The sequence below is a fragment of the Eleutherodactylus coqui genome, chromosome 4 (genome assembly GCF_035609145.1).
Source record: "Eleutherodactylus coqui strain aEleCoq1 chromosome 4, aEleCoq1.hap1, whole genome shotgun sequence".
Classification (NCBI taxonomy): Eukaryota; Metazoa; Chordata; class Amphibia; order Anura; family Eleutherodactylidae; genus Eleutherodactylus; species Eleutherodactylus coqui.
Window position 1 is genome coordinate 235,445,718 of NC_089840.1, and position 24,628 is coordinate 235,470,345.

The following is a 24,628-nucleotide window of genomic DNA, read 5'->3' on the forward strand; positions in this document are numbered from 1 at the left end:
AAACAGTGGATATTGGACAATGAGGGCACACTTCAACAGTAGCAACAGCAACGTGAAAGACAAGCCACATTCCGGATGGCTATGCACAGCTGTCACACCATGAAATGAAGGGAGTCTTGATGAGCTCATCCTTATGAATTGACGGATAATGACCAGGAAACTACAATGAGCCGAATATCGTCTTCAATGCGTTGGAAACTATGATTGCGGTTAATCCGTTCTAGACCTGTTCCAATTCATGGTATGACAACTGTTCATGGCCGCCCAGAATGCGGAGTGTCTTTCACGTTGCCACAGTTGAAACGTGCCACCATCCACTGTTTGTTCTCCGTAAACCGGCAGCAAACATTGGTCAGCAGGTACAATTTTTTTCCACACGGAGGAATTCCATTACAGGTCTTTGCTTTATAGACACCTTCATGAAAGACGCCATTTTATCAGACTGCCCCTCCGATGCCAACTTTTGCTTGGCAAGAAAATTTACTGGATACTAGCAGGAAGGTTTAAACTCAACAGCCATACTATCATCATCCGCCTTCGCGGTTGTGTGCCAATGGATACATATATGCAGTAGTGGATCCACGTCAGCAGTAGAAATACCTTGGCTTCACTTTCAGAATCACTTCTCCTCTTTAAAGTCCCTTCTTCCATCAAAGTGAATCCTGCCGACTTCGGAATAATATCAGGCTTACCCGTATCTTTTCGGAGAAGTGAAAGCTCCAATAGGTTCTTTTCTCTGTCGATACTACAGAAAGGAAACATACCAATTCACTACATGCACATCTTCCCCATAGAATACTTCCCCTTCCTTTGAAAAAGGCCACTTACGAAAGTATTTTGGCAGTAAGCGAAGTTCCATTAGGAATATAGGAGGAATAGGTCATGTGGTCTTCGATATAGTATTTACTAGCATGCTTAAACTGAACGCGGCCAACAATGGAGCTCGATAACCTGCGATAAAGAGAAAACTATTACTGATCTATCACAATATAAAAAGGGGTTATCCAGGCCAAAAAGAATTTTGGAAAGCTACTCGGTGTAGCGAGTAAACATAAGAGAAGACCTACTTGCTTCACCGGATGCCCCACAGCTCCCATTCCAATAGTGCCTGCAAGAGCAAGGCTTCCTGGCAATGGGACCTGTGACCGCAAGTGAGGCAAGTTAGTTAAGTTTTTCCACCATGCCAAGTAGTTTTCCAATTTTTTTGTTGCCTGATGACCCCTTTAAGAGAGTTTACCCACCGTCAAATGCTTGTGCATGTCAACTATATCTAAAGAGCAGGGCGACAGTGGGAAATCCTTACCAGAGAAAGATCCCTTTGTTTGAACATGCTTTAACAAAACTTGCAACCAACTGTCCTTCCTTCAGGTCGTCAATAGAAGAGATTTCTTTATCCGTCACATCATCTGCAGACTTCGGACGTCTCCTTTAAGAAAGGAGGAGAGAAGATCATACACAGTGTTTCACTTAAAGGGAAGCTACAGTCATTACAGTGTGTCTGCTAGGCGGTATAGTTCACTGCTGTCAGTGAGCAACTCTATGGAAGAACTAGCAGTCCCCGACAAGCCGATGATGCAACCAGGAGACCCGGCATTACAGTAGGAGGATTTACTTACCCAGGATTTCTAAGGGACACTTGAATTGTCGGCTTAGTAGAGAGTATGCAGCACCTGAGTAGGAACAAAGTCAAAGTTATCAATGCAGGTTTGGCTATTAAAGCTACACAATATCTCAATGTACTTCCAATAGAAACAACTCAGACCGGGTCCTTTAACTCTTTAACAAAACAGGACATAAGCTTACCAAAGCTGAGCCGATGCCATCTGGCAGCAGGAGCCGGCTGTTACGGATAACTGGCCTCCAGCTGCAAAAGTGGGGGTACATAAAGACAGCGAGCCCTGCTGTTTACCCCTACATGCCGCGATGCAGCGTGTTTCCTTGAAAATAAGACCGGTTCCCGCAGTCCTCGTCCACCCACGCAGGATCACTTCCTGGTTATGGGATGCATAAATCCCGCCTCCACAACGCAATGACTGTGATTTGGTTTTTGAGCGCTGTGTTATTTGGCGGAGTCATGGCGCTCGTAGAACCAATCACAGCCATCGTGTCGTCAAGGCAGGACTAACGAATTGGCTAAGCCGTGGCCGAGGACTGTGGGAACCGCATTGGGGCTCTGGAATGTAGTGGGAAACACCTAGATCCAGCCTGTTGAGTAAGTGACTCAGCTGACCTGGAAAGGGGCTGGAAAAAAATGGCCCTTTTCACACATTGAATGCATTCCTATTTACTTTTTTAAAAAAAATTCAAACTGTAGTTTGGGCTTATGATTTTTCAGGAAGGCTTGAAATATGATAGCGCTTATTTTGAGAGTATGTCTTATTTTCAGGGGAAACGGTATGTAGATGGCGCCATCTGCTGGCTAGAGCCAGAACTCCAGTATGTGACATGCTGGAGAGCCCCCTGATAACGGAGTGGCCAGTAATATACAGTAAGAATACCCTACCGGACGTCTTCCAACATCGGAGCTGTACAGTCTTCAATCAGAATGTCTGAAGATGTCAGACAGTGGATTGGAAAGGGTTAATGACCCTATAGCTGACTCCATTAGGTTTTTTCCACTCCTTACTGATCATTTTTTGTATATTATTATGTACCGGGAAGGTGGATCTCTGCTGCTCCCCTAGGCCCCCAAAGAAAACATCCTGAATGGACCTGGGCTTCTCTACATTAGGTGTGTCCCTGATGGCCTTAATCAGTTAATCTTTGTCCTCTGAACTAAATAGGAACTGTCTATATCCTCATCTGAGGAATCCCTAGTCGTCCCCTCCTGATCGACCTCTGGCAGAAAAAAAAGAAAAAAAAACAAAAAAACTTTCCTCAGAGTCGGAATCTAGCCCTCTACTACAAGGCCTTCTAGCCGCCCGAGTAGTAGGTGTAGAGGAGGGAACCGCCCCATGAGAGGCTAGGGCAGAGCGGACTTCCTCCCTCACCAGCATCTTAATATCATCCGTAAAGCCCGCTGACTCTTTTACCCAGCTAGGCTATACAGATCTTGCGCAGTAATTCGTGGTATTCATGCAGTAGTCCCCTAATGCAAGAAGTACATTTTTTAAGCTTTGCCTTAGAGGATCCCGCTGTGGGTTTGTCTGCCTATTAACCCTTTCCAACCCACTGTCTGACGTTTTAAGACATTCTGATTGAAGGCTGTACAGCTCCAATGTCGGAAGACGTCCAGCAGGGTATTCTTACTGTATATTACTGGCCGCTCTGTTGTCAGGGGCCTCTCCAGCACGTTCAATATCGCAATACTGGCTCTAGCCAGCAGGTGGCACCATTGTATAATGGCAGAAAGAGAAGGCCCCCTAGGAAAACCTGAATTCAAAATTGGATTGGAAAGGGTTAAAGCATAATAAGGCAGTAAGAACCCTGTGCTTAACAAGAGAGAGCACACTCGGAGAAGGCAGTTACTCGAGATGAGCGAGGCTCCCTCGAGTAACTGACCTTACCGAGCGTGCTCGCTCAACTCTAGTGGGGAGCAGTAAACAAACTTAAAAAACAAACAAAAAAAAAACCTGGTGTGTCCTTGAGGGGATAAACAACTAAATGATCAAAAACCTCTTTCTAACCTCACAAGCATCCCAACGGTGAAGTTTTTCACAGAACAGTCAGCACAGCTGTCACCCAAATGGAACAGATTGGCGTTTCCGGTCTTTCCAAATGGCAAAGAGATTTCTAAGCCGGAAGCTGGTGATATGGCCTTCACACGGCCGGTGACCACAGAGCCTTTTTTCAGTGAGCAGTTGCCTACAGTAAGAAAAAAAAACAAAAAAACGAACAAATGATTAGAAAGTGACCCTTCGCTCTTTACAATATTACGGAGCAGCCATCTTGTCTTAGATTACGCAACATTGGTCCTAGAGATCTGCTTCACTGCACGTACCTGGATAGAGTCAAAAGACAAAACTATTGACGCCTCTATGACAGTAGTACTGGGTTATTACCTATCAGTGAGAGCGAGAGCATATTTGGGGAAAGACCTCCTGCAACCACAGTCGCCGTACACGCCTGCCCTCGCTTGAAATATTTTTCGGGCTTCTTCAAAAACTGCAAAACAGAAACAGTTACTAAGGATCTGATCCCATCTGTGTTAGGGGATTCAGCTAAGAGCAGGAACACACAATCTCTTGGCAGAATAGATCCGGTTTATGACGAACCCGATCGTCATCAAAACTGGATCCCATTGACTACAATGCCTTGTCTGGCATTTTACCGGACCAAAAAAGTCCTGCATGTAGGACTTTTATCCAGCATTTAATACCAGATCTGTGCCATGGGCTGTGAATGGGACTCCTGGCGCAGATGTGAACACCGCCTTAGATGCCCTACGGTTTTTATTCATTGCAGCACACACATCAGGTGTTAAATACAGAAGCACATACCTTGCGGGACTTGGAAAGAGAGAGTAAAGGAATGCGCCCACGGACTTTATGGGTGACGTCCACCTCCAGATACTGCTTTTCTTTGTCATACTACAGAGTGGAAAGAAGGAAAAGATTGTTAAACTGTAGAAATCTGCCATGGTTTCTTTTTGCATTAGCCTAATCTAGGAAGGTGAATGGAGGACAAGATTAAAAAAAGTTATATATGTTATCAGTACTTGTAAGACAGGCCATCAGTGTTTGATTAGTGGAACCTTGACAATCACCAGAATCAAGAGGGGTCACAGAGTACCTGCGCCGATGTAGGGTGGGGACGGGGGCGGGGGGCAGTGACACACGACATTTAATTCATATAGTTTTGAAGAGGATGGATTGGGTTAATAAGCAATTATCCTCCAACCTATTGTGCGTATTACCTTGACTACATAGCAGGTCACGTTCTGTCCAGGCGAGTACAACTTGATGCTCTCGGTTTTAGGAAGTTTCGCACTGGTGTCCATCAGACTATAAAAGTGGGAAGACAAAAAAAAAATTAGGGCTTGTTCAGATCTTGTAATTCGCAAAGCTACCAATTGTAATCCACATCCAATGGTCACAGTAATCATAAGAGGAATGCATAAAAAGCATTTACACCAGGCGTAAAAGCTGGAAATTTTTGCACAAGTCCCACTTGTACAAAAATGTGTGACTTTTTGGCTTTTAACACCATCCATGGCTTGTCAGGTAGGGGCATGGCGGCCCGCCTATCAAATTCACTATAATTTACGCCAGAAACTGGAGTGAATTATAGCGAAAGTCTACAACAGGTTTGATCTACAGTAGATTTCAAAAAGTGGTGCACAGCCGCCACAGAAGTGCTGAAAATTAATGCAAGACTTGTGCTTTTTTTTTTATAGGGCCTCATGTGGTGTAGAGTGTTAATGCAGCAGTATGCAGTTCTAAGCTCTCGCTCACGACCTGAAGGTTGTGAGTTCAATCCCTGCATGGTTCAGGTAGCCGGCTCAACGTTAAATCAACCTTCCATCCTTCCGAGGTCAGTAAAATGAGTACCCAGCTTGCTGGGGGGTAATAAATTACCTGAAAACGCTACGGAATAAGTTGGCGCTATACAAACAATTCCATTTTTCCCCTTTTATTATGTTTCGGCACATCTTTTTTTCTCACTTATCTAAGACCAATGTGGAAAACACTTTTCTTAAGATATATGTTCCCCTATGGAGAATTATGAAGTTGGGAACTGCACCTTTTAGCACACAGGACTCCTATGGCACTCAACTTTATTTTGTGGGACACTCCTTTTAAAACAATCTCATGTCAATGCGATAGACGATAACTATCTGATCGGTTGGGGTCCATCCGCCGGGACAAGGAAAGAGGTCATGAAGGTCCCTGACTGAACTGTGTGATTGTCGAGCACACTTTTGCTCCAGTCCTTTCAATGGAAGTACTGGAGATAGTAAAGCTCAATAGCCCTCCCACTGAGACGAATGGAGCAGCAGTGTGCATGCATGACCACGCTCCAGTCATTCAGTGACCTTCAGGACCTCCATTCTTGTGATGGTTCCAGCAGTCAGACAACCTCTGATCCGATAGTAACGTTATACTGTGGCACACCTTCTTTAAAAAGCAATTCAACGGAGTTTGGTGTTCAGATCTAAAATGTATACTTTGGCTGGAACTGCGATATCAATACGGCCATGGACAATACTGGATACATTGGCTAGTCTATGATGCTTTATACACTGAGCATTAAGAAAGCTCCATCATGGGTTATGATGGTTCAGGATTTCCATTCTCATATCCATTTGTCCATAGAAGAAATTCAAATTTGCCACATTTCAAACGAGGCTCATGCAAGCAACCCACTAACACACCTTGATTTATAGAAAGGGGTTCAGTAATTATTGCAAAGGACTGAATGTGATGGCAAACATGTCACTCACCTGGGCAGGATACTGAGCTCCAGAATGCCCTTCATGAAATGTGGGTGAGTAATTGGCAGAAACCTGTCAAAAGGTAAAGCAATATATGATATTATGACATATATTAATATTATATGTTGTATTATTTGGCATCTTACTCTCAACCCAGTTTATTTTAAAGATCTAGTTAAGGCTCATTCACATGACCGTATGTGTAAAACGCTGCATTTACCGGTCTGTGTGAGCAGGCAGAGGCAGCTATGGCCATATATGGTAGCAAGTACAACGTACATGACAGAGACTCTCACGCACGCTGTCATGCTAAATGGTTAACTTGTTCAATATTATACACTAGTATGTATTAGATTCTTGTCCTCTATCCCCTATGCATGGTTTTCAGGTTCGGGCCGTCCTCCTACAGGCCTTTCTCGCGAGCAGTTTCGACATTATAATAAAAGCTCTTCATTCCCCCTCCCTTCACATTTCTTAAGATAAAGCATTTCTATTAATAAGTTTATTCTCCGTTAAGTTTCACTTTTCTCCGTTTCTTGCAAATCATGTGTTTTAGTAACACCTTAAGGCTTTACATAGGTTAATCAGAAGAACTCGTCATAGGTTTAGTTTCTAATGACTTTAGGGGTATGTATCTCTATTGCTACGTCATTTGGAGTATAGATGTACCATAATATTATTAATAAATCAAAAGGATATTCATTGCCTTTGATACAACTGTGTGTCCTTGACTTCTAAATACCCAATTTGGAGCAGACCGTGAAGTCAGAGGGATATGATTTTCCCCCTAACAGTATCATCGATCACATGCGATGTATTGCGTATGGACAGTGTTGCATGCCCTACCCACTGAAAAGAATAGGGAAATCAAGCATGCTGTGGTCTTTAACAGGCTAATGTGAACAGATCAATGAAAGTCCATGGACTTTCATTGACTCCATTAATCGCGTGTCATGCAACCGTGCACCGCGTGCCAAAATCACGGTCGTGTGAATGAGCCCTAAAACTCAGGCACAGAAGCGAGCCCACATTTGCACTGCATTGGCAATATCTTTTCTCCCCAAGGTTTTTTTTTTTATGCTGATAATTGTACTTCAGAAACCATAGAAACATCTGACTACAAGATCCTAAAGCAGCAAACTTTGTAAATACCAAATTTCTGTCAGTCTCAAGACTTTTTGCCATGACTATACACACTGGAGAATGTCCACACAGAACACGACCTGCACTTTTTTTATTCCATCGCAGGTTATTTTCTGCTGAGGATTTTCACCACAATTCTCACCCCTTTCGAAGTAGAGGGGTGAAATCTGCATGTTACACCCGCAGATCTGCAGCAAAATTAGTCAGCAAATTTGCAACTGATTTGTTTGCTATGTGGTGGACCTGCTTAAAGGAGATGTCCCGAGGCAGCAAGTGGGGTTATACACTTCTGTATGGCCATAATAATGCACTTTGTAATATACATTGTGCATTAATTATGAGCCATACAGAAGTTATAAAAAGTTTTTTACTTACCTGCTCCGTTGCTAGCGTCCTCGTCTCCATGGTGCCGACTAATTTTTGGCCTCCGATGGCCAAATTAGCCGCGCTTGCGCAGTCCGGGTCTTCAGCAGTCTTCTATGGAGCCGCTCGTGCCAGAGAGCGGCTCCGTGTAGCTCCGCCCCGTCACGTGCCGATTCCAGCCAATCAGGAGGCTGGAATCGGCAGTGGACCGCACAGAAGAGCTGCGGTCCACGAAGATAGAGGATCCCGGCGGCCATCTTCAGCGGTAAGTATTGAAGTCACCGGACCGCCGGGATTCAGGTAAGCGCTGTGCGGGTGGTTTTTTTAACCCCTGCATCGGGGTTGTCTCGCGCCGAACGGGGGGGGGGGGGGGGGGGGGGGTTTTAAAAAAAAAAAAACCCGTTTCGGCGCGGGACATCTCCTTTAAGTGTCACCTTGATCTTTGCTTTACAAGGGGTTGTACCAAGTACAACTTTTATCGCTCATTCACAAGATAGGTAATAGAAATCTGATGGGGGTTGGGGTTTCACTGCTGAGAACCCCCACCCCCCCTGAGAACGGGGATGCTGTGCCCCTCCTCACTGCAGGCTTGCTGCAACCCATGAAGTGAGGAGGAGGTTAAATTGAGTTCGGGGTGGGCAATTATGGCATCACGTCATTCATCTTCAATGGCACTGGGAGACATAGGTGAGCGCTTGTACTCTGCCAAGTTCATCAGCCCCACTAAATGAATAGAACGGCGGTGCGCATGCACAATCATGACTCCATTGAATCTGATGTAACTGTGGATGAGTGCAGCGAGCCGGCAGTGACAGAAGGGGGCACAGGAACCTGAGACCCCCAGACTTATCACCTATTTTGTGAATAGGTGATAGAAGTAGCCCTTTAAAAGGTTTTATCCTACCAGAAACATTAATAATCTATTCACAGAATAGGTATTACATGTATAATCACTGAAAAGATGACTGATAAGAGTCCCACCAATCATAAATGGTGATCCCCGAGTCCTAATGAATGGAGCTGCAGTGCACATATGTGACCACTGATCTACCTATGGAGATAGCTGGGTGATGCGCTTGGCTATCTTCCTCAGTGCCATAAGAGTGAATGGAGTACTGCTCATGAATGTATACCGCCACCACATTGACTAAGGAGTCCCAATGGTCTGACCCCCAGCAACAACACCCTTCTGTTACTACCCCCAAATGTAGGTAATTTACTTGAAATAAAAAGTTATCCAAATCTCATGTTGCTCCCTTCTCACCCCCCCAAAAAATGACATACAGGGGGAGCTGCAATGTGAATGCTGGCTAAGTCAAGGACATTTCTGATGGAGTCATGTCATGCAGACCTTGTTTAAAAAGTGGGAAAATTAAGAAGCCAGACCTCTAGGAGGTGTGGAAAAAAAGTGCAAAGGGGTCCCGAGATATTTAAAAACCGAAAAGGCAAACTGTGCAAACCCCGGTGAGGTCTCCAACACACCCAATGACCTGAGAGAGTGGTCAGAACACGATACACTTACCTATGTGTCTTCACCTCTCGCCCTCCTATTACTCGACAGGTTACCTTCTGGTTCACCTTCAGTTTAGACGTAGGGAAGGCCTTGTTTGGCACAGTTTCCAATATCTGGGAGGCATGGATAGCGCCAACGAGGTCACCAGTAACAGAAACCATTACATAAGTAGGCTTCACACTTTTTACAGTCCCTGTGACCAATTCCCCCATCATAGACCTCTTTTTAACATGGTCGCTGGTTGCTTTACTGATTTGTTTCACTGATCCAGTGTTACTTTGGACTGCCAGCAGAAGGCCATGCTCATCAGCGTTTGTACTCTTTACGGTCACAAAGATTCTCTGTCTGAAATTTAACTTTTCCGAGTCAAACCGGAAAGTGTCATTAAAGTGACACGCGAGTGGAACCGCTGCGAGGCGAGATGTATCTTCCAAGGACACGACTGCAAATTGTTCAGCCACGTGCTGCACCATAACAGAATACGTTGTACCTGTAATAACCTGAGAAAATAGAAGGGTCATTTTAATTTTGGGACTTTGAAAAGATAGGATTCTAGAATCCCATGTAGAATTCTACATACAGTTTAAAGAGAGCTTATTAGACCCTTTTCTTGAGTCTCTAATTAAATTAGATCTCAACCCTTTTCCTATTTCCAATTTTGGATTCAGGGTTTCCTAAGTGGCTTTCTCTTTCTGCCATTATACAATGGTGCCATCTGCTGGCTAGAGCCACTACTGCAGTATGGGACGGACATGCTGGAGAGGCCTCCAGACAACAGAGCAGCCAGTAATATGCAGTAAGAATACCCTGCCGGACGTCTTCCAACATTGGAGCTATATAGCCTTCAATCAGAATTTCTTCAGATGTCAGACAGTGGATTGGAAAGAGTTAATGTTCCCTTGCTTTGATCTGTGCCCCTATCATGTCACTGGGGAGGCGTATACAAAGTATGGGGAGGTGTATACAGACTGAATCCCCAAGTGGCGGAAGGGGCCATCAGTATTGTGTCATGTAGACTAAGTGGAAATCTGTTCTAAGAGGAAGGGAGGCCATTACTGCTAAAAACAAAAAAAAACCGAGGATTTGTGCAACCACTTACTGCGCCTTTTGGGTTTCTCCAAAGAGACTCATCCAAAGAGACGTGAACGTGGGACCCTAGGAGATCGACGTGTAGAACCACAACCTTTGCTTTCTGTCCTGCAACTAAATGTTTAGCTAAAACGAAAGACAAAAGTCAAATATTAATACAGCTAACAAACTGAGCCGCTACGATCTGCGCAAATTCACAACAAAATGGATAATCAGCAACAATATATCACAGCCCACCATACTTAGTAGTTGCTTAAAAGGTTCATGATTACGTCTCTTCCATTATCCCGCAGCATCTAAGCAGTTAGGCAGAGCGAAGGGGGTCATGCTTTATCCCATTGGCACCCACACAATGTGACTGTCAGGAGCTAATGGGTTTCAAAAGGTGGTCAGTGGGCCTAATCAAGGCCCACCAGTCTACCATCTGTGTACTAGTATTGGGCCCTGCCAATACAATACCAACTGGCAGGCATAATACACTGTACTACATAAATATGTTCAAGCAATTTTTACTCCAACACGCTTTATGGTTGGGGTGAGACTATACAAAATTGGTATCATTGCATATGTAACAGATTGTATAAAATAACCGTGTTCTTTATCCCGCATGGTGGATGCAGTGTAAAAAATAAAAATACAGATAGTCCCCGACTTTCGAACGTTCGAGTTACGAGCTATCTGTCCTGCACAGTATGATGTAATGCTATGGTATTACATCATGCTGTGCAGGGACCGAACAGGCTTCTATTAAGCCTTTCCAATCCAATTTGTATTCTGGCTTTCCTAGGGGGCTTACTCTTTTTCTGCCGTTACACAACTGCGCTATCTGCTGGCTAAAGCCAGTACTGCATGAGGTGACACGTTGGATAGGCTCCAACAGCAGAGAGGCTGGCAACATACAGTAAGAGAACCCCGATGGACGTCTACCAACATCAGAGCTGTACAGCCTTAAATCAAAATGTCTTCAGACGTCAGACAGTGGATTGGAAAGGGTTAAGCCTGCCTGGTCAGATCATGGGACACTGTGCGGTTGCTAGACAGCCAGGGGCCTTCTGAAAGGCCCTAGGGCTGCCTATGCAGAGCGGCCATCAAGTGCACGGCTTGATAGGCGCTCTGCATAGGCAGCCCTGGGGTCTTTCAGAAGGCCCCTGGCTGCCTAGCAACCACACAGTGTCCCGCGATCTTACACTGTACAGGGCCCCTGAACATCGGGTGCAGGCTGTTCTTACATCAGGCACCAATTCCGACGAGCCGCTCCGCTTGTCGGAACGGTTAATGCTTTAAATGCCGCTGCAGACTGTAAGAACAGCCGGCACCCGACGTTGAATGGAGCGGGATCAACCCACGATCCCGCTCCATACAAACATTTGTTCGTACATAGGAACAAACGTACTTGCGGACAGGCTCCTAGAACGGAACCTGTTCACAAGTAGGGGAGTAACTGTACACAGAAATCTGGCACCACTGTAACGATACTGACCCATCCAAAAGTTATCATGCCATTTACTCCATATGGTGAATACAGCAAAACTCCCCAAAACTAAATTAGAGCAAATATAATACATTACATGTACCCCGTAATGGTGCCAATAAAAAGTTTTTTTTTTTCTTTCAAAATGAAAAGACTTCTTACTACCATGTTTTTGGGAAAAAAAAAAATAAAAAAAAATTGCATCCTGAACCCCAAAACTTACCTTTGTCCTAGAAGGAGTTGTACCAGAATCTAAAGATATTAGAGATGAGCGAGCATACTCGCTAAGGACAATTACTCGATCGAGCATTGTCCTTAGCGAGTACCTCCCTGCTCAGAAGAAAAGGTTCGGCTGCCGGCGCGGGTGTGTTGCGGCAGTGAGCAGGGGGGAGAGAGGGAGAGATCTCCTCTCCGTTCCTCCCCGCTCTCCCCCGCCGCCGAATCTTTCCTCCCGAACGGGCAGGTACTCGCTAAGGACAATGCTTGATCGAGTAATTGCCCTTAGCGAGTATGCTCGCTCATTTCTAAAAGATATCCCTTATCCCACAGGATAGGTGATAACTTGCTGATTGGTGGGGTCGCTTCTTCCCCAGCAGTGATATCAGCATGAAGGGAGCGCTGTCCAAGCATGAGCAGTCAAGTGCTCCATTCATTCCAATGGGACTGATAGAAATGGCCAAGCAGGTGTCGCTCAGCTATCTATGCCGTCCCACTGAAAGTGAATGGAGCGCTTGCACAACGAGCACTCCCATTCAGTCTCCTCCTGACTTCGACGGGTGCAGTAACCCTGCAGTAGAGGAGGGCAGGGGGGCGTAGGACCTCTGTTCCCGAGATTGGTGGGGGTCTAAGTGGTGAGTCTCCCCCACCAATCAGCAACTTATCCTCTATCTTATGGCTAGGGGACGCCTGTAAATTCTAATACAACCCCTTATAGTGGTTAAAAGTACGGCACACGGACACTTCCTGGTCATACAACGCTGTGCATCCAAATATCAAAGTCTTAAAACTTAAACAGCCAACATTGCAAATGGAAGTCCCTACAGACAAAATACATAATAACCATCAATTCCATCTGGGTCTAAAAAGAATTTACCTTGTGTAGAATACGTAACTGCAGATATTTTCTGAGCTCCAGCGATCTGTTGGGCACTAAACAGAACCAAGTCATTCATTGAGTCCACCTCCTCAACGACGAGGGTCAGCTTCTTCCCAGGGACTAATGAGTAAAGATTCTCACCATCCGTCAGACGCGCTAATAAAGCAAAGATCAGATAATAAAGCGTTATAATAGACACAAAGGCTATAATATAAAGTGAACAGAGTTACAGTGCTGCCATCACCATTTATATTCATACATATAGTAATATACAAAGAACAGGAGACAGAGCGCAGGCTCTATACGAGGCTCTAGCATAAAGTACGGCGCCTCAATGATTAGAGCGATAGATGAAGTTGCTCCTTTTGGCATGTGCTACACTATATACATTTAACATAGCTGGGCAACGTCTATTCTCGCTGACAGAGAGAGGTGTCCCTGTAAATCGGACACTGTCTGATCAGTCCTGGCAGTGAGGCATGCTGGTTGTCAATGTACTCATACACTAAAGTAACAAAACACAAACCAACAAGATCCCCCCTCCCTTGTGCCAATGGTTTTCATAATTGGCATATATGCACCAAATCCCAAAAATTATTCTTAGGGCTTAATTCAGACGACCTTACATCGGCCGGGTATTCACGCCGGACGATTTACGGCGTCTCTCTCTGCAGGGGGAGGAGGCTGGAAGAGCCAGGAGCAGTGCTCTGAGCTCCCGCCCCTTCTCTGCCCCTCTGAACTATTTGCAAAGGGAGGCGGCGGGACGGGGCTGGGCTAAGTTCCTTGAATTAGCTCTGCCCCCATCCCGCCTCCCCTCATTGCAAATAGTGCAGAGGGGGTGTAGAGTTGGCGGAGAGGGGGCGGGAGCTCAGAGCACTGCTCCCGGCTCTTCCAGCCTCCTCCCCCTGCAGAGAGGGACGCCGTATATCGGCCGGCGTGAATACGCAGCCAATATACGGTCGTCTGCATAAGCCCTCATGTTGTACAAAAACAAATATAAAGATAAGATTGATTAAGAATGTACATTTTTAGCCACCAAATCAACACGCCTTTTGAGAACACAGAATCCTACCGTCTCTGCCAAGAAGGCTCCTCGAAAACTGAACTTCACTGAAATATTGGCGGAGAAGCGACAGGCTCTCGGCGGAACGGTCATCAGGGGCGCACTCGGACAGCTGTAGTGTCAGCAGCAAGCGCTGCGTCATCTGATCTACGTTGGTTATCTTGGCAACCACCGTCTGCTCCATCCCAAAATGGTCATTCATGTTCGTCACAAACTTGTCACTGATTTTCTAGGGCCGCAAAATATAAAGTGGATACGGTTATAAATAATAAATCAATCAAAAACGCAGGAAATTGCAAGCAAAGCCTAAAATCTAAATGTGCAACTTAAAGTATTCCAGTTACAAACAAATTCGCAAGTTTTCACCCATCACCCAGTTTTCAGGCATGGGTGAAAACTGATAGATTGGTGGGAGTCTACCCAGATTCTCCCGTACTTCTCACTTCCTGCTGCTTCTTCCATTTCAATCAATAGAGGGCAGGTCGCATTTGCACAACCACAGCTTCATTTCTTTTCTTTTTTTAAATGAGGTTGATGGAAGTAGCCGAGCGCTTTGTACTTGGCTATCTGCAGAGGTCCCATTGAAAATGAATGGGGCACAACTGTGTTTGTGTAACCTGCCCTCTATTCAATGACATGGGAGAAGCAACCAGGAAGTCACGACGATTGGGGAAATCAGGACAGCCACGCTTGGTCTGACTGCTGGGACCCCCACGATTTATCCAGTGGATGGATGAAAACTTGAAACGTAAATCACAAAACCCCATTAATTCTAACATTAATGAGTCTTCTGACTTCTAACAAAAAAAAACTTGCCCCAGGGTAGTAAATGGTATAAGTGAAAAAGCCTGTATTCACTCTTCAACTGTGCTTATGCTCCAGCCCTGCTCTGTATGGAAACAGTGAGTAATAATATTTCCTCCATCGCTCTTACAACCACTGCAGTCAATTACTGGCCCCAATGGTCACATGATCTCCATGGCCAATGATTGGCTGCAACAGCCATGTGAGCGATCAACGTGACGTCATCGTTTCTAGTTTCAGAGAGGACTCGGTCATTGGTGCTCGACCAAAAGTACAGTAGAATGGCAAGTTGAAGACTCCCCGTTTCAGCCGGAATCGAGTAGGCTTTGCTGGAACAGAGGCACAGTGAAAAGGTGAGTATTGGCTACTTTCAACCTCCTCCTTGTTTGAATGAGCTGGATTATAAAGAGATTACCCACAAAACAGACTCGTCTACTCTTATTTATATCAGTTTCTGGAATACCTAAATGACAACTAATATGGCTGACCTATCCATAGGAGTTCTTAGACAACTTTTCTACAGTTTTGAGTCATACATCTGCCAGTGTGAAAGGAAGCAGATCTCCCACCCTGCAAAGATGGAGCAGCACAGAATTTTGTACCGTAATGTAGATCTTCTATAAACTGATGATGGTGGAGACACATTTGGGAATGCTGGGAGGTACAGCTCCTGAGGCACTTGTATGGGTATCCAGATACTATTAATTGGAATTAACACTCTGGGTACAAACATTATTACTTACCGATTTGGGGACCAGACCGACAAAACCATATGGGAGCTCCACAAATATTCCAAATGGCATGATATTTTTCACGAATCCAGGGATCAACATCCCAACAGAGATGTCAGAAATGTCCTTAATGACTGGATTATTTTCAATATATGAGATGAGGGCAGATTTTCTGGTTAGTATCTGAAGCATCTTGTAAAGGAAACTAGGAGAGTCAAAATGTATTTAGAGACAACGTGGGGGCCGAAGTTAAAGTGGAGCAGAAACTTCTCTTTTAAGAGTATTGCAACTTTAAAGGGGTGGTCTAAAAAAAAAAAAAAAAACAGATAAAAATGAAATTGTGGAAAAAGCCATATATAGAGTAGTGTAAATAGACGCCTGCATAGCTTTAGTCCTTTCTAACTGCTCATTTTGTCTAGGGGGCAATCATTGGGGGATGAAAGGGGCCACCAAACACAGAATCCATCCTGCTAGAATGAGTTGAGTCAAGACAACATGCTGAGCACCTATCTAAGGCTGCTTGCATACAGGTGGGCTCGGATTACGCATGCAGAATCCAGCCCTGGCAGCAGCAGCATCCGCGCTTACCTGTAGTTTCTTTGCCTTTTCTGTACTGCGGATGGTCTGCATGGCCCCCTCGTCGGACCTGTGCAGTACAGTTTTTTTTTTCAAAAACTTCTAAAAAACCTTTTCTACAACTCCTGCTTTACCCCGAATTCGCAACCTTTCCACAATGTCAATTGCAGAAGGGGTGCTGATTGGATGGCTTCCACTGACTTCAATGGAAGCCATCGGCGCAGAAAGAAAGGAGCATGCTGCGATTTTTCCTCCGTGAGCGGAAACCGTAATTGGTTTTCGCACGTGTGCAGGAAGATTCACTTTTCCATACCCTATTATGGGGGGTATTAGCTGCGGAACCCAGAGGTGCACACCCACTCTGGATTCCGCAATGCAAATCCGCCCGTGTGCAGCCGGCATAAAACTCTCCCTGCTGCTCTGCCTGTCAGTGGCTATTCCGTGCAGTAGTAGCCCCTTCATACAAAAAAAAAAAAAATCCCCCCAAAAAACTGTATAACAGTACTATGTATATTACTGCTGAGCTGATAAGTCAGTTATGTCCGAGCCGGAGGAGTGGGGCTTTTACACCCACATGTGAAAAGGCAGAGAGCACTGAGGAGACCGGCTGCTATGGGGGAATGTGAGGAGCAGCGGCGCTGTTATTTAGGCCGAGCCCAAAACCTCCGCTCCTCCTGTCTGACAGACACCGACAAGAGGTCATCTCAGCAATGATAGACATATTACTGTCATTTTCGCTTTCAGAGGGGTTACTACTGCAGGGGATCATTATTAATGGGCAAGAGGAGTAAGGAGCGCTAGATAAGTGCTCAGCTTGTTGTTCTGATGCAGCCCGTCATAGCAGGCCTAGTTCTGTATTTAGTGGCCCTTATCAATCCCTAATGATTGTTCTCTAGACAAAACTAGCAGTTAGAAATGACTAAAGGCCCTTTTACACAATGATTATCACTCAAAATTCGCTCAAAAGCCATCTTTTGAGCGATAATCGTGTGTCAATGTGCACAACCGTGCACTTTTCGTCCATCGCTGACTTCAGGTCCGCATGAAATCCGTTGTTGCTGATTAGACAGACCGCAGGACGAGTACTTCACGGGCAGCGCTGATAACATTCTTTAGCTGTTAACAGCTGCAGTCCCGCTGAAGAACAATAGTAATGTATTTAGAGAACAGACCACCCGCTGTTCTCTAAATACATGCAATGAGGTACTAAAGGGCTAATTAGTCCATTAGTACCTATGCAAAATGATTGCTCAAAACGGTCAGTTTCTGACGTATTTTGAGCGATTGTCTGTGTGTCTAAATGAGCCTTAAAGCTATTTAGGTATCCATTTACACTACTGCTTTTTGTCACCATGTGACGTGAAGCTGTGAGGGATCTGATGACACGCTATACGACCCACGCATCTATGGCTGAACATGCACTACCATCAATTACTATATATCACATACAAGCCCAATTCAATGTCTGCTGCATGCGCACTACAATCGTTGTCTCTGCTGTATGGCCATTCACTATATGACTGGGGTCAAAGTGATCAGACCCCCACCAATCAATCCCAAGAACGGTAGTCCAGTCGGTCCCCGAGTTTATGGAGCGGAGGTCTAGCAAGTGCCCTGCCCCTCCATTAACTTCAATGACAACCAGAGATTACAAAGTTCAAGTGCTTCCGCAATCTCTGGTGATATCACTGAAGTGAATGGAGTGGTGGCACACGTGCACCACCTCTGCTACCATTCATTCAAGGATGGATCGGAACCTTGATCTCAGATTCATTGGGGGTCCCAGCAGTCTTAAAGTTATCCCCTATCCACACGTTATAACTTGCCACAACCGCTTTAAACATCCCAATTGGGAGCCAGTATAATGGTCTAGTAATATCCCATCCTTATAACTACCTCTGCGATTGCCCTAGTAATTTGCGTGATCCTACTAATGGGAGAATGAGGCGGCTTAAAATAAACTAGATTAGGTCATAGGTGGTAAAAGGATACAGTTCTGCCTTTGAAAGTGCCCAGAATCATTACGTTAGTAAGTTTCTCATCCTTCTTCAAACTGTGCCACAAGAGTTCACAACTGGCGATGTAATCAGAAAGATGAGTCTTGGGAAGAAATGCAGGCCGTTCCTCCGGCAGCATCAGCACAACCAGCCCATCATCTGCTTTACTTACGATTTTTACATCAACAACCTGGCAAAGCGAAAAAGAAAGGACCAAAATTATTAGAATGCGTGAACCACTAGATCTATAAGTTAACATGCAGGCACCGCTGCCATTGCATTCAACCAACTGAGGCCGCTGCAGAGTTTACAGCTGATCAATGAGGCAAACCCCTGCCGGTCAACTACTGTGTTTACCCAAAAATAAGACAGTCTTATTAATTTTTGCTCAAAAGAGGCACTAGGTCTTATTATACTTACCTGGCAGGCTCAGTCCGGGCTCTCCTGCTGCTCTCTGAAGCTCCAGCGTGCTTGCTGCAGTCCTCGGCCGCCCACAGAAGATCGCTTACTGGTTATGGGAGTCATAAATCCTGCCGCCAGGAAGCGATGGCTGTGATTGGCTGAGCAGTGTTCGAGAACCAATCAAAGCTATCACATTATGGAGGCGGGATTTATGAATTGGCTGAGCAACGGCATTGATTGGCCAATTCATAAATCCCACCTCCACAACGTGATGGCTGCGATTGGTTCTCGAGTGCTGCTCAGCCAATCAGAGCCATCATTTCCTGGAGGTGGGATTTATGAATCCTATAACCAGGAAGCGATCTTCTGTGCGCGGCTGAAGACTGCAGCAAGCACACTGGAGCTACGAAGAGCAGCAGGAGGACCCGGACCGAGCCTGCTAGGTAATGTATTTGTTTTTTTTTAATGTAATGTAGCTAGGGCTTATTTTCAGGGTAGGGCTTATATTTCAAGCTACCCCAAAAATCCTGGGGGAAAAAAAAAAAATCTGTGCAGGTCTCATTTTTAGAAAAACAGGGAATTCGGAGGATAATTCATCAATCGTTAAACGCTGGACAACCCCTCCAACACATTACCAGAAATTAAATTCCCATTCTTTCCTTAGTTCAATGAATAAGTGGCAAGTGGGTCCAGCTGCTTGGTGAGTGGTTAATACTTAAGCATCTGATTTATAGATGGCACCCTATTTTTACTGTACTTTCTCTTCTATGGTTTAACAGAACCTTCCCCATCATCGGAGGGGTCTACTAAATGGAGATCGTATGAGACGGCAATAACAGAAGTCTATACATACCTTCCCGTAGTCACAGGCTTTTGTGGCATTTTTGACAGCTTTGGGTTTCTGAACTCCATTCTCCTCTTCGTTGTTTAGCTTGAAGGACAGCAGCAGAGTGCCCTTCTCGGGATTACAATCCAACACTCTTACTTTAACCACCTGCAAATTAGGGAACACCGCTATTCATATAGGATACATACAGAACACTAGCGGAAAATACAACCAGCTCATAAGAACCTCTGTTAGGGGGCACTAAAACTGTGCAAGTTAGACTTCTGCTCAAGTGCAATCCACCAATCAGGTAATATCCAGGGGGCTATGGATCTTCCCAAAATCAGAGGTTTGAAGAGTATGCCATGTTTCTGGCTTTAAAAGCTTCTCCAGCATTATTGTAGCCTCCATTAAAAGTGAGATCCTTATGTAGGACATCTTTTATATGCATATCTGAGAAAACCTAGTTGGTTCTATAGGACTGACAGATAGCTGAATGCTGTACTCCATCATCTCCATTGAAGTGAATGAAGGGGTAGTGACATAGGCGCACTACTGCTCCATTCACGCAGGGAGCTCAGGGACCAGCGTTCTTGTGCTATGCAGACCTCAGCAAGCATATATTATCACCAACCCTGTAGATAAGTGATCCATGTTTTACTGAGTACAGAAATAAGAATGTGGAATTATAGAATGGATCCCAAATGCAACTATTAGTTCAGAAACCGCTAACGAAGACATGTTAATTAGGTCTGCAGATTCATCGGCCGGCGCCAGCATTACAGCTCAGGCTTTGATAACTAAAGCATTACCTGTCCCTTATAGAAAAGGCCTTCTGGTGTTGCAATATACTGAGAGCTCAACTCCCGGAGCGGCACAAATCCCTGAACTTCGTTATAAAACTTGATAACGCATCCAACGTTCTTCACCGAACAAATGAAACCATGAGTGATCAGGCCAGGAGTGGCATCGCGGTAGCTGGTAAGGATGGGCAAGGGGGAATTCATCATAATTTTCTTCCTGGTCAAGATCAGTTTCTTGGCTGATGGATCCACAATTAGAACCTACAATGTAATGAGAGGTAATGTATAAAGTTAACCCCTGCCCCACATCTTCAAACACTCAAAAAACAGTGACATTTCCTCACCCGGCACTTGATCTTGCTCCCAACAGGGTATTTTTTCTCGGGCTGCTGTACAGTGACATCTGCTAGGTGAAGCGTGGGCACAAGACCGTCCAGGCGATTTGTGATATCCACCACCATTCCCACCGAGGTGAAACGATTCACAGTGCCCTGTTCAACAAAGAGGCAGATGAAATTACAATTCACTACATAAATAGTGTTGATCTACAGCACAGCATCACAAGGTTCTGCAATTCATGTCCCTAAGATTAATAGAAACATTGTATAGCAGTGTAAAGCAGGGGACAAATCATTACATAAGTGGAAGAGGTACAAGAGAAAGCACAGAAGATATTAGCAGTATTTTCTAGTCACGGACACAACATAGAACACATGAAAGTTATTATACTTCGTCAATTTCAAATCCATTAGAAGAATTTGGGAGTACAAACGTATAACAAGTTTTGACACTTTTAAAAGAGGTTTAAAGGGGTTGTCCCGTGAAAGCAAGTGGGTCTATACACTTCTGTATGGCCATATAAATGCACTTTGTAATATACATCGTGCATTAAATATGAGCCATACAGAAGTTATACACTTACCTGCTCCGGTGCTAGCGTCCTCGTCTCCATGGCGCCGACTAAAGCTGCCTTCTCCTTCCATTAGACGCGCTTGCGCTGTGCGGTCTTCTGCTTTGTTCAATGGAGCCGCTCCGGCGTGCTCGCGCCGGAGAGCTGGTCTGCGCATGCGCAGAAGACATGTGCGGCGCAAGCACGCTGGAGCGGGCCCCATTCAACAGAGCAGAAGACCGCACAGCGCAAGCGCATCTAAAGGAAGGAGAAGACAGTGTTAGTCGGCGCCATGGAGACGGGGATGCCAGCACCGGAGCAGGTAAGTGTATAACTTCTGTATGGCTCATATTTAATGCACGATGTACATTACAAAGTGCATTAATATGGCCATACAGAAGTGTATAACCCCACTTGCTTTCACGGGACAACCCCTTTAAGTTGTTCAAAAGGATTCATGTGTGACTGAGAAGTATGAAATGAAATCTATAGCACAGATAACACTGACCTGGTGACCTCCCAACACTAATTCAGAGACCATAGAACCTTCACATCTTTATCAGTGGACTATTTAAGTATTTATTTCTCTACTCATCTGCTTGTGGTATTCTTTTAAGTGCAAATTAATCACATCAGTGTCTGTGCCTTGTCAGGTGTGTATATATATGCCTGCTTCTTAGGATCTATTTCATTATGCCTGGAGGAAGAATCCTGAGAGGTTTGAAAGCTCACTATATCATGTATTTTTGTTAGCCATTAAAAGACCTCATATCTACAAGATCACTTGGTTTCTCTTGCTGGGAAAAAAAATCACATCAAAGACAGATTTACTCTTTTGCAATGAAGACGGTACATGACTACATGTATATGGAGCCATTGACAACTCTGTCCTAAGGAAAAAGGGGGACCCCATTAACCCTTTTCAATCCACTGTCTGACGTCTAAAGACATTATGATTTAAGGCTGTACAGCTCCGATGTTGGAAGACATCAGTCTGGATTCTCTTGCTGTATATTGCCAGCCTCTCTGCTGTCGGAGCCTATCCAACGTGTCACCTCATGCAGTACTGGCTTTAGCCAGCAGATAGCGCCGTTGTATAATGGAAGAAAAAGAGTAAGCCCCCTAGGAAAACCAGGATACAAATTGGATTGGAAAGGGTTAAAAGGGGATGTGTCTCATGACAACTACCCCTTTCCAAGAGTCTTATTAGGGCATAAGGGAGTCATTGATAGCGCCCCTATCCTCCCTCCATGACCCTAAAAAAAAATAAATAAAAAGTGTTGCATGCCTTGATTACATGGATTACTTGATTAGCTGCCACACAAACCTACATATTCTGTTCGATGAAATGTTTCGAGGACATTAAAAGGGGCCGTCAGACTTTAAAGACATTTTTTAAACAGCTGACGGTGCCATAAAGTAGCAAATTAATAAAGCAATACTCGCCTCCCTTCTCCCTCTGCGAAACAGCACAATGGCTTCCGTGGCCCTCCCAGTCTATACTGACAGCAGAAGTCAGGTGGCTGATGCAGCCAATCAGAAGCAGTAGCAGCACCGCATGTTCTCCTAGCTTCAGCACTCGCATTCTATGCACCATGAGCCAGGAATGGTGACACAGCAGTCTCCTGACTTTCTCTGTCAGCATTGACCAGGAAGGCCATGAGAGTCACCGCTTTGTTTCCTGTGGAGAAAGAGAGGGGAGTATTGCTTCTTTTGTTTTTTTATGGTTTAGCCAGCTGTTAAAAAAAATAAATAAAATAAAAAAAAAGGTTTTTTTTAGCCGAACAACCCCTTTAACCCCTTAACGACCAGCCCATAGTGTTTTTACGTCCTCCCGAAGTGGGCTTTATTCTCTGAGGACGTAAAAACATGTGTCCTGCAGAGAATAATGCCCCTCGGGCTGTGGACGTGACAGCTCCATGCTGTAGGTGTCCGCAGGTAACTGACAGCATGGAGCTGTCATCCCGGGCTGTTCGGAGCCCCCCCCCCGGCATTGCGATCGGCGCTATGCAATGGATAGCGCTGATCGCAAAAAAGTAAATAAAAGTGCAATAAAAGTTAAAGATTCAGCTGCTCTGATTGATCGGATCCATCGGAGCAGCTGAAATTACTCACCGAGGTCCGCCGCACGACTCCACGCTGTCCCGATGCTCCGGGCGCCGTCCTTCTGCGCATGCGCGCCAGGCGGCATTACGTCAGCCGCATGCGCAGAAGGCCCGGCGGCGTGGGAGACTTAAAATCTCCTGGCTCCCGGCTCCTGTAGGTAGCCGGGAGGCAGGAGATGTCAGCGGGGACTGCGGTGAGCGGTCCCCGGTACTGCGATCACCGTTACACAATGGATAACGACGATCGCGGAAAAGTGAAAATAAGTGTAAAAAAAGAAAAGTTTCACCTCCCCTCATGGATCGGATCCATGAGGGGAGGTGAAAATACTCACCTCAGGTCCGCCGATGTCCTCCAGCCGGTGTCGGGACCCCCAGCTGGCTTCTGCGATGTGCCGATGCGGCGCGCATGCGCAGAAGCCGACGAGCCCGGCAAATTCAAAATCTCCCTGCACCCGGCTGTCACAGATAGCCGAGTGCAGGGAGATATGACTGGGGACCGCTGTATGCGGTTTCCAGTCATATGATCACCGTTATCCATCGGATAACGGTGATCATATAAAGTTAAAAAGTAAAAAAAAAAAAAGTTAAGTAAAAAAAAGTTTAAAAAGTTAAAGTTTCATCTCCCCTTATGGATCATATCCGTAAGGGGGGATGAAATTACGTACCCAAGGTCCCGGATTTGTTCCCTGGTGGGATGTTGATCCGCGGATCTTACCCCAGCTTCGGCGCATGCGCCCGTCAGCATGATTGCAGACGCATGCGCAAAAGTGAAATATTGCCCAAGAAATATAAAATCTCCCTGCTGCTGGCTACAAAAGGTAGCCAAGAGCCCGGAGATGTCACGGGGAGCCGCGGTATGCGGTTACTGGTCACGTGATCACCGTTATCCAATGCATAATGGCGATCACGTAAAAGTTCTTTAAAAAGTGGCAGTTTCATTTCCCCTCACAGATGCGATCGGTGGGGGGAGATGAAACATCTTCTCGGAGGCTTCCGCATTTGAATCCAGATGCGATTATCCTCCATGGACCCTTCCGGCTGCTGCGCATACGCCCGCCGGCAAAATGCCGGACACATTCGCAGGAGCCGGGAAGCCCAGGAAATTTTAAATCTCCTTGCTCCCAGCAACCAATGGTCGCTGAGTGCTTGGAGCAGTGACCGGCGGCCTCGCTGAGCGGTCCCCGGACACGTGATAAAGTAGCGATCTAACATTAGGCCGGTCACACATGACCGGAGAGGAATTACAGGTTCTGCATGCGCTTGATCAGCGGTAATCCACGGATCAATCGCATGCATTGGATTACACAATTCCCCCCAATTAGCGGGTCGGAATTACGTAATCCACTCGCAGAAACAGAACACAGCATGCTATATTTTACCACGA

At 45.4% G+C, this 24,628-nt stretch overlaps 1 protein-coding gene across 2 annotated transcripts in view; it reads right to left on the minus strand.

Moving 5' to 3' along the window:
- Nucleotides 1-24,628, minus strand: part of PDCD11 (programmed cell death 11) — a 51,517-nt gene that overhangs the window by 7,117 nt on the left and 19,772 nt on the right. For both annotated transcript variants that reach the window (XM_066600889.1, XM_066600890.1), the window contains exons 12-29: nt 20,595-20,741; nt 20,260-20,511; nt 19,475-19,615; nt 18,215-18,409; nt 15,659-15,829; nt 14,121-14,340; nt 13,046-13,204; nt 10,492-10,607; nt 9,402-9,892; nt 6,383-6,445; nt 4,856-4,943; nt 4,440-4,529; nt 4,002-4,104; nt 3,627-3,804; nt 1,617-1,670; nt 1,304-1,426; nt 829-951; nt 601-745 (exon numbers count right to left, since the gene is read on the minus strand). In XM_066600889.1, the coding sequence (XP_066456986.1) occupies nt 601-745; nt 829-951; nt 1,304-1,426; nt 1,617-1,670; nt 3,627-3,804; nt 4,002-4,104; nt 4,440-4,529; nt 4,856-4,943; nt 6,383-6,445; nt 9,402-9,892; nt 10,492-10,607; nt 13,046-13,204; nt 14,121-14,340; nt 15,659-15,829; nt 18,215-18,409; nt 19,475-19,615; nt 20,260-20,511; nt 20,595-20,741 (2,859 nt within the window). The remainder of the gene's footprint in view (nt 1-600; nt 746-828; nt 952-1,303; nt 1,427-1,616; nt 1,671-3,626; nt 3,805-4,001; nt 4,105-4,439; nt 4,530-4,855; nt 4,944-6,382; nt 6,446-9,401; nt 9,893-10,491; nt 10,608-13,045; nt 13,205-14,120; nt 14,341-15,658; nt 15,830-18,214; nt 18,410-19,474; nt 19,616-20,259; nt 20,512-20,594; nt 20,742-24,628) is intronic.